This window comes from Mastigoproctus giganteus, chromosome 6 (assembly GCF_048544385.1).
Source record: "Mastigoproctus giganteus isolate SK-2022 chromosome 6, ASM4854438v1, whole genome shotgun sequence".
Lineage (NCBI taxonomy): Eukaryota > Metazoa > Arthropoda > Arachnida > Uropygi > Thelyphonidae > Mastigoproctus > Mastigoproctus giganteus.
In genome coordinates, this window is record NC_143580.1 from 236,760,911 (window position 1) to 236,772,063 (window position 11,153).

Below are 11,153 nucleotides of genomic sequence, written 5' to 3' on the forward strand. Positions count from 1 at the left end.
TAGAATAAACTAGTCTGTAATCATGTCACAAAGGAGGTTAGGCAGGCGAAGGCAGATTATGAGAAATCTTTGACAAAGGATACAAAAAAACAGTAAGGATATTTTTTGTGTAAATACTAGAAGGAAGAAGATGAATAAAATTTGTCCCCTTGATATTGATGGTTTGACTGTTGATGATCCTGCTCAGGTTGCTGACAAACTGAATAAGTATTCTCCATCTACATTCACGCATGAGGAATTCTTTAGGGGATGGGATGTTAGAAATTTATCAAATTCCAATGGGGAGCTAAATGATTGTGATAACTGAAAGGAAAGTGGAAGAGAAATTGTTAAAGTTAAACATAAGAAAGGCACCCGGGATCTATCCAATTATATTAAGGGAGGCTGCAAAGGAAGTAAGAAACATTTAGCCATAATTATGAGAGCATTCTTAGATTCAGAGAGGGCTCTGTGGACTGGAGATGTGCAAATGTATCCCCAATTCACCAAGTGATATCAAAGTGTGACATGGCTATTACAGACCTGTTAGTTTAACTTCTGTACCAGGGAAAATAGTGGAGTTACTGGTAAAAGAAGTAATGCAAGGTCATCTAGACAAGGCTGCAATTATACTTCAGGCACAGCATGGGTTTGTTAACCCATTACCAGCCATAATTGAATTTAAAAGAAAAACGTATTTTCTCGCTTAATATCAGCTAAAAGCATTCAAATGAAGACATTGTAAAAAATTTTATTCAAAAAAAACTCCCTGGTTACAGAAAAAAAGTGTGTCCCATTTTTGGGATGTTAGCTGAGAATAAGAAATATTTAGGTAATTAGACAAAGAAAAAAAAAAAAATTTATTCAAAATCAAACAATAGTGTTTGATACATAGTTAGTGTAAACACTATGTATCAAACATATAATAATAAAAAAGTCATTTTGTGTGAAAGTGAACAAAACATATGTCATGTAGGGGTACATCACATTTGTTACAAAGTCTCTTTGTTTTTTTACCACATAAAGCACATCTTCGTTGTGTCGTTATTGGAACTACCAAAATGTCCATTGCCATCAAATCTCACGTTCAAGCTCACTCGTCCACCTAGAAGTTTAGACTTTTGTGGACCTGGCCTTTTTGAAGTAGAAGAAGTTGTTTTAGAAAGGTAGGCCAACACTACTTTCCTGCGTACATACAGAAGCGATACATTTTCTTGAGAATTTGTAATTTGATACAGTCTCCAAGTGTTGACAATGCATATATCTAGGAGTTGTGTGAATAATGGCCGCCACCATTTTTTTGAACAAATTCTGATTCTATAAAGTGAAACTTGCTTATCTAACATGTCCACTCCACCCATATGTGAATTATATTCTTGTATGACCTTTGGTATACGAATTTGAATTTGTTTTCTGTCTTTATGGGAGTAACGTCTTGTTTGTCTTAATGGCTCAATGCAACTGTAATTAGTGGCAAGTGAAACCAGTTTATTGTCATTCCATTTTAGCACAAGTACTTCATTTGATTATTAGTCGAATCTATAATCAAGATAGCCCCGATCCTTCTCTTTTTCCATTTGCTTGCTAGAAATCAAAGGATACTTTTGTGTTCGGTTTTCTCTGACTGTTCCAGTTGCTCTCATTCTCAGCTCTCTAAGGTGGCTCATTATTTCATGGCTGGTGAAGAAATTGTCGAAAAACAGTTCCTGTTTTTCATATTGTTCAGCAGGTATTGATGAAATTAGGTTTGTAATAACTCAAACTCCCAACGGTCCCTCCGTTTTCTCACTTTTGCCACAATATGTTTCAAAATTATATAAATAACCACTTGAACTACATAAACACCAGAGTTTGTAACCAAATTTGATTGGTTTTCTGTGCATAAACATTTTTGCAGAATGTCGTCCATAATATCAAATCATCATTTTTATCTATTGATAAATGGGCGTGAATCACGCCAAATTTTAAAAAGTTTTGCTTTAGCATATCAAAATATGGTTGTACTTTGAGCATTTTGTTGTTTATATCAAGGCGTGAATTGTCCACCAAATGGAGATACTTTTTTATTTCTTTGAATCGCCTTCTTGGCATCGCATTGAATACTAAAGGTATACCAGGATCCGGGGCTTGTTCCCAATACATGTCCTCTTGAGGAAGTTTGTGATAACCACTAAACAATAGAACCCCAATAAACCTTCTTAATTCATCGGCACTAAGCGAAAAATTTGGGTCATTTTTTTGTTGTGCGTACAATGTGCTTTGCTCTACTATATGATCAACAATGCCTTGAGAGAAAAACTCTTCAAAAATTTCAACTGCTGTTTTACCGTATAACAGAGATGTAACATTTTCAAAATTATTTTGTGATAAACTGTTCGTCTCAGTGTACTGTATTTGATTCTTTGTCCGCTCTGGTGTTTTTCCTTTTTTGTGACTTGTTTTTGCAACTGTTTGAGAAATTGATTTTTTATATTTATTGTGAGATTCTGATAGGCTTGAAAAGTTTCCTGATGTATCTTCATTACGCGGAAGATGGTTCGTCACTTTACACAGCTTACGTTTTTTTTACAGCAAGTGCATTGTCATCGCTGCTCAATTCAGATTCATCATTTATAGGCATAAATAACTCTAGGGTACCTGCAACATCTTCCACTTCTTCTCCTTTAAGATTATTTTCTTCAAAATTCTCTGCGTCAGTTAGCTCATCAAGATCTGGAGGAATGATTGGAACATCAACATCGTCGTTATCCATGTCTTTCCAAAATGCAGGATCTGCAAACATTTCCTCTATCTCTTTTGTAGTTAGATATTTTCTAACAGTGTACTTTCCACCGCTCATGGCTTTGTTATATAATATTTTTACAAAGGTAAATCACTAAAATTTTGTTTTGACTCGAGAAACATCCACGTGCTTGTTGATGTTATTTTCAGCCAATGTCCTAAAAATGGGACATCAACATAAATAACAAATTTACAATAAATAATAGTGTAGGTGGCTTACCCTTTTAGTTGAATCACAAAAAGCAACTATTCTAGAATATATTTCTAGAGCCCTTATAGTGTTTGAAAAAACAGAGAAACTTTTATACACTTATCATTCTTATGACATACACATGCTTGAAAACGAAAAACTTGTAAATGCTTTCAGTCCTAACTTTTTGTATTTCAGTGCCATCTGACAATAAACGCCGTGATTATAGATCAGTTTAAAACTACTGTGCTGCCTGTAATCCAGTTTTCTGCATTTCCATTATTTTTATTTTCATTAAAAGTTGCATCCCATAAATGGGACAATGGCTGTTAATGAGTTAAGACAAAATCTGTCTGACCAATTTGATTGGATACTACGATGTGGTCACAAAGGCACTGGATGCAAAGAATAATTTTGATACCACAATATATTTTGATACTACTTACTAGGATTTCAGGAAAACCTTTGATACTGTTGCGCATCAAACTGCTGTACTAATTGGAGCAGTATGGCATTGAGGGCAGGTTGTTGCTATGGATAAATTAATGGTTGAGTGGGAAAAACAGAGTTACAATCAATGGACACTGCTCTTCTTAGATTAATGTTATTAGTGGAGTCCCCAGGGTTTGGCATAGGGTCCATTATTGTTTTCTATATTAATGATATTGATTAAGGCATATCAGGCCTAATGTCCAATTGCAGATGATATAAAGGTTGGGTGGGCAGTTATAACAGAAATGATGGCATGCTACTGCAAAAGGATCTAGCCAATTTAGGCAAATGGGCTGAGAAAAGGAAATAGAAGTTTAATATCGACAAATGCAAAGTATTGCATATGGGTAGCAGTAACCTCAGAGTAACAATGTGTGATACTTTCATTTTACACTACACTCATTGTAGTGGAAAATGAAAACGACCTGGGGATAATTATGCAGTCAAATATAAAGTTTTCTGAGCAATGTAGATAAGCTACCAGGGAAACTCATGGGGTCTTGTCAATGATATACAGAAACTTTCCTTGAAGGGATAAGGTTTTGGTTGTTTTTTTTTTTTTTTAGGAGCATTAGCAACTAAAGCCATATTGCTCTGGGGATATGCGGTGGTCATTCCCTGACATTTCCGCATCTTCCGTATTTGGTGGCTCACGGGCTCTAACCCCGGTCTAATTAAGAAGCATGTGCTATGCACTGCTGCTCCTGCCCACGGAGGTGCCACAGGGATAAGGAGGTGATTATTCCATTGTATGAGGCAATGGTCAGGCCACATCTTGAGTACTGCATACAGGTCTGGAGGCCTCATTTTAGGAAGATTGTACAGTTGCTGGAACAAGTACAGAGAAGGGCAACAAGATTTGGTAAGTGGAAACAAAAGATATGGTCTTACCAAGAAAGGCTTCATTTCTATAAACTGCCGTGTCTAGAGACTTGGTACCTGTGAGGTGATCTGATTGAGGTGTTTAAGGCTTTGAATGGCTTGAGCAAGCTCAATACTGATGGGATTCTTCCTCTTGCTCAGACTACACACACACGAGGGAGCACAAATTGAAATTGAGGAAGGATGGTTGTAGAATAGATGGCCTGATGTACCCGAGTGGTCAGGTATGCGAGTGCAGTAGCACGCACTCTTTGAGTGGACCAGGTTACTGGTAGTAGTAGTAATGGAAGCATGTGATGCAACAACAAAGCAAGCATATGAGCTTATGTAGCATCAGCCAAAAAAAAAAAAAAAACACCCAACCAATTTCACACATCCATTCCCACTAAAAGTTCGTCCAGTTCCTCCCAGAATTTATTTAAGCTATCAACTTCCACAACGACAGATGGACGTTTGTTCCATCTTTTAACCACCCGCTGGCTAAAGGCAAATTTCCACATTTCTATAATATAACTGTCTTTCCTCAATTTTTGAGGAAAGACAGTTATAGTATAGATATCCCCTCAAATTTATGTCCCCTCAGATTCGTAATCTGAGCAAGCAGAAGAATCCCATCAGAATTCAGCGTGCTCAACCCATTCAAGGCCTTATACACCTCAATTAGATCACCCAGCAGGATCTCCAGCTGCTGCAATTTGCAGAACTTAAGCCTTTCTTGGTAAGAGGACCCCTTCGTTTCCCTCACCAACAACCTTGTTGCCCTTCTCTGTACATGCTGCAGCAACTCTACATCATTCCTAAAATGGGGCCTCCAGACCTGTACACAGTATTCAAGGTGTGGCCTGACCATTGCCTTATACAAAGAGATAATCACTTTCTTTTCCCTGCTAGCAAAATTGCTGTCTATCATTGACGATACCCCATGACCTGTTCTGGTAGCCTGTCTGCATTACTCAGAAAACTTCATATCTGACTGCACAATTATTCCCAGATATTTTTCATTTTCTACCACCCTAAGTGTAGTACCACACAGTTGGTACATTTCTCTGGGGTTACTTCTACCCATATGGAGTACTTGGCATTTGTCAATGTTAAACTTCAGTTGCCACCTCTCAGCCCATCTGCCAAACTTTTCTAGATGCTGTTGTTGTAGCATACTGTCTTTACTGTCATTAACAACCCTGCCAACCTTTGCATCATCTGCAAACTTGGACATTAAGCCTGATATTCCTTGATTAATATCACTGATAAATACACAAAACAACAATGGGCCAAGCACTGAACCCTGGGGAAGTCCACTAATAACATTAGTCCACAAAGAGATGTGTCCATTGATTACACTCTCTGTCTTCTCCCACTCAACCACCCTTTTATCCATTGTAGCAACTTATCCTTAATACTGTACCTCTCCAATTTGTACAGTAGTCATCCATGCGCAACAGTGTCAAAAGCTTTCCTGATATATTGAAATCCAAGTATGTAATATCAAAATTATTTTTTGCATCCAGTTCCTCTGTAACCACATCATAGTATCCAATGAAATTTGTCAGACAAACGACTTAAGAAACCCATTCTGTGTCTGAATTATTACTGCAGTCTTGTCTAGATGACCTGCAATGCATCTTTACCCTTGTCAATCAATTCGGTCCTGGAGGTATTGTGCAAGGCTCATTTATTTAGCAATCGTAGGCTTGAACCCAGTGACTGCTAAATATGATTGACATTTGTATTGATTGATTTTAAACTCCACTGACCTTGTGGTCGTGCCGGACTATAAACAAGAACATTTTTTTTTTATGTGAGAAAGTTTGCCTTTAGCCAGCAGGTGGTTGATTGCTGGAACAAACTTCCATGTGTTGTGGAAGTTGATAGCTTAAATAAATTCAGTGAAGAACTAGGCAAACCACTGGAACAGAAAAATAGGTGAGATGGTTTTTTTTTTTTTTTTTTTGGCTGACGTTGCATAAGATTGATTTCTTGCATCTTTTGCCAGTACTAATGCTATATAGATTTGTTTTTTGCCTAAGAGAAGGATCGCAGGACTTTCCCCAAGAGCTGTTCCAATTACAACATATAAGTCGGCCAGTGAACACAAGATATACAATAAAGCCCATGTGAACTGGCGAACTATGACAGAAGTTGTCCATGAGCCCAAACTCCCAGAGATAGAACTGTTAAAAAATATGAATTTTTCATAATTTATATTTCTAGTACAAAATCTATAAAAATAAACGAAGGGTAGAAATAGGCATAGAATTCAAACAAATAATTGTTTATAACACTTACCTTCCATTATCACACGGTACATTATTAGCGGATTTACTTAACGTAAATTTTTTTCTGTTCAACAGTACCCATTTCAGAAGGGTGTCCAATTTTTCTGTCTTCTCACAAGTTTTTCTTATCACATTCTCATACCCAATATTCAGATCAAAGTGCAACCTGGATATCTGGGAGGGCATCCGTAAATATTTTAGTTGATGATTGTCAAAACAAAACTCTCTTTTGCCATTTAATGAAAAAGATCCAAGTTCTGTCGGTTCTCGAAATGAAGGGAATTTTGACGTAAAATGTTTTTCTTTATCAACAGGTAGCGAGTTTCTTCTTTTTCCACTTTCGTCTGCCATGCAATCTTCACTACTCTCGGTGCTAACAGATGGATTCTTGTGCATAGTTATCTTCAAAAGTATACACCACTATATTAAGATGACAACCCGAAAGCTGCTTTCAGAACTGTATACGATTCTTGAAATTCAATATATTACACATAGACAGATTACAGTTACATTTATCTTGAAATCCTCGAAATCGCATTTAAACGTCAGTTAACAGAAAAATTTCCGTTACTTTGAACAGAAAACAAATACCATATATAAGTCTAAGTCGGTAAAAATTTACTTTTATTTTTGCAAATAGCACAACGTGAGACATCTGAAGCAACAAACTAGTGGCTATCACATGACCATTTAAATTTCAGAGAATTGAATAATTAAAAAGCAGGACTGCAGTATGTTTTTTCCTAGGTGATATAAATATAAGCTTCAAAAGCTAAAAATATCAATTTTTTTTAAAATATAAATAAAATTTTTCTTATGATAAAAAAATGCTAATATCAATTTCTTAACATAATAAATTTTGTGCTGAATAGTACTTAAAATGTTAGTGTATATATGCACGTGACCGTATGAGTGGCATGGTTAAAGTTTATAGTGGTTGTGTATTTAAATTTTGATCACAGTTATATTTTTAATGCCGTTATTAGTGAATCATACGCTTTTAGTATTCAACAGACGTTGCGATTTATATATATGAATTTTAGTTTTGTATTTACTGACCCAAATCCTTATAACTGATTTCATGATGGGAGTGAAAAAGAAAAGCACAAATTTTATGAGGTTTAATTTAGACAATGATTTGTTAAAACAAATTCATGGTAAGTTATAATTATATATAAGTTATCGAGGATTTCTGAGAATATTATTTTGAAAGGTTAAATGACAGCAGGCTCTTCAGTTTGATATTGAAATAGAGCTCGTCGCACACAAAAAATTATCCCTAGTGTCATTTTGAGGGCGAGAATGAAAAGGAGATAGATTTTGATTGTTTACGGTAGGGAAAGTTAACATGAACTGGATTCCTAAACGTCTGTACAAGGGATGGGTAGAGAGGGCATATGCCCCCTTAACAAAAATTTGAAATTAAATAAAAAGAACGCAGGAGGCGTTCTAAAAAAAAAACTCAAAAGCCTAGTCGCCATGCACCCCCCCCCCCTATGATGATACCTGGATATGCCACTGGTTCTGTACTACAGATGTTGGTGAATGGAACTGTCTACAGCTAGGACATGATATGCAATGGAGGGTAACGAGTTCTTGGATTACATAGTAACTGTGGATGAGATGTGGTGGCAAAGTGTAGGCGGATTTTTTATTCATCACACTATTTATTTTCTTTGCAGTTTCGCAAGCTTCAAATTTTTCGTCCGACAACAACATAATGCAACATGATGCTGTATAATATACAGCATCATGTTGTTTTCATTCTTAATGGAAAACAATCATTACATAATTGTTTTCCATTAAAATTATTACTATATTTAATACCACTCTTATACCATATGAAATTAATAATATAGTTTATTAAGCTATTCACCGAAACTACTATACAGGTATCTTACTGATACCCATCATCGGACTGTGCTGATTGGTAAGATATCTGAAATGGTATCTTAACAATACCATTTCAGGTCTTACCGATAAATATAGATGCTTGCTTTCTTACATCGTATGCGTCTACTAATGCTCTATTGATGCTAACATCATTACTCTGTAGAGAAAGGTATCTCCAAAAATATTTGGAGATATGGTTGGCAACAGTGATGTGAAGAAAATGACAATGCATAGCATTGAGCAAGTATTTTTTGAAGAATGCTATAGAAGTGAGAATTTGGTTATTTATACTCAAATAAGATACCAAAAACAGTTCAGAGTGTGTGATGAACCAATGAAACAAACAGTGTTGAGGTTAGTGGATCAGTTTGTGAGAACGAGAAGTGTTTTAAAAGAAAGGAAAGTTCATTCAAGCCAGCTGTCATGGAAACATCGCATGTGACACCTACAGTGTCTTAGGAAGAAATGTTTGCTTTTTTTTGTGTGGTTATGGTATTGACATGGATGGTAACTGGTTTCAACAGGACAGTGTGGGACCCCACTCTACAGAAGTTTGTGGATGAAATTTCTGACATCAATCTGGTTTCTAATTGCTACCCTGATGTGTATAATCAGGTGACATTGGATTGTTTTCATTGTTACCTGATTTTAACCCATATGATTTTTATCTCTGGAATTATATCAAAGACTGTTTGAGAAGAATCCACAAACTATTCCTGTGTTGAAGATGGTGAAATTTTTTATATTGGCAGAAACAATGGAGAATACACTTTGCAGTTTCATACTGTGGTTGTGACACATCATTAATAAATGTGGAGGGCATGTTGTTGCATGAATTTCTCAACACTGTTAAATATAGTTCAAGTTAATTTCTCTTTCTGAACAATATTTTATGTTCTTCAGATGAATAAAAAAAATCACCATGTACAAAATAAAGGGAAACAGTCATAGCCATGGATGATGAAATTCGACACCATCAAATGTTAGATCAAGACCTTTTAAAGCACTGAGAAAGATGGTTATGCTTGTGCTTTTTTCGATCAACAGACCATTGCAATGTCATTTCGGGTAGAGGTGAGGAAGTCAACTCGCAAAATTACATACGAATCCTTAATTTTGATCTGCGATGTACAGGATCTTTGACTGATGGTGTCATTTTGTTATCTGCTAATGCATAGCATAACACACTGTGATAACTATCTAGAATTGTATTAAGAAGTGACCATTCTCTGTGCTTTGTAATTCACTTTTGTGATTGTGACTTGTTGCTTTGTGATTAATTTTTTTGAAATACAGAAAAATGATCTGGCTGCATATCAATTCTATATAGATAATGAATTGAATAACTCATCAAAGAATGGTGCCAACAGCAAACAAAGGATTTTATGAGCAATGTACAAGAAATCTAGCATTAGCATTAGCATTAGTAGAGGCATTTGATGCAAGAAAGCAAGCTTATGCAGCATCAGCCAAAGAAAAAAAAAAAAAAAAAAAAAACCCACTTCCACTTCACCCCTCTGTTCGTTCAAAATACCTGTCCAGCTGAGCCTTAAACTTATTTAGGCTATCAACCTCCACCACAAGGGATGGCAGTCTGTTCCACCAACCGACCACCCGCTGGCTAAAGGCATATTTCCGCACGTCTATCCTACATCTGTCTTTCCTCAATTTGAATTTATGCCCTTTCAGGTGATTTTTCTGAGCTAGAGGAAGAATCCCATCAGCATTGAGCATGCTTAAACCATTCAAGGCTTTATACACCTCTATCAGATCACCTCGCTGGTGCCTAGTCTCCAGACACTGTAATTTGCAAAACTTAAGCCTTTCCTCGTGAGAGCACCCCTTTGTTCCATTCACTAATCTTGTTGCCCTTCTCTGTACTCGTTCCAGTAGCTCTACATCCTTCTTGAAATGAGGCCTCCAGACCTGTATACAGTACTCTAGGTGTGGCCTGACCATTGCCTTATACAATGGAATAATCACCTCCTTATCCCTGCTGGAAAAATTCCTGTATATCATTGACAATACTCCATGAGCTACTCTTGCAGCCCGTCTGCACTGCTCAGAGAACTTCATATCTGCCTGCACAATCACCCCCAAGTCCCTTTCATTCTCTACCACTGTCAGTGTAGTACCACAGAGTTGATACGTTGCCCTGGGGTTGCTGTTTCCCATGTGTAGTACTTTACATTTGTCAATGTTAAACTTCATTTGCCACCTCTCAGCCCATCTGCTCAACCTTTCCAGATCCTGTTGCAGCAGTGTAGTGTCAGTAGTGTCCTTGACAACCCTGCCAACCTTTGTATCATCTGCAAACTTGGACATTAAGCTTGATATACCATCATCAATATCATTTATAAATACAGAAAACAATAATGGACCCAACACTGAGCCCTGAGGGACTCCACTAATAACGTTAGTCCATGATGAGCAGTGTCCATTGATTACCACTCTCTGTCTTCTCCCACTCAACCACCCCTTTATCCATAGCAGCAATTTGCCTCCAATGTCACACTGCTCCAATTTGTGTAGCAGTCTTCCATGTGCAACAGTATCAAAAGCCTTTCTAAGATCCAAGTATATAATATCAAAGCTATTCCCTGCATCCAGTTCTTTTGTGACTGCATCATAGTATCCAATCAAATTGGTCAGGCAAGACT

At 36.7% G+C, this 11,153-nt stretch overlaps 1 protein-coding gene across 1 annotated transcript in view; it reads right to left on the minus strand.

Annotated features, from left to right (window-relative positions):
- LOC150085110 (decapping and exoribonuclease protein-like) overlaps positions 1–7,139 on the minus strand; it is a 47,603-nt gene extending 40,464 nt beyond the window's left edge. The window contains exon 1 of the mRNA XM_090375780.1: positions 6,611–7,139. Coding sequence (XP_090231906.1) covers positions 6,611–6,996 — 386 coding nt within the window. The 5' untranslated portion in view covers positions 6,997–7,139. The remainder of the gene's footprint in view (positions 1–6,610) is intronic.
- Between the last annotated feature and the right edge of the window lie 4,014 nt (positions 7,140–11,153).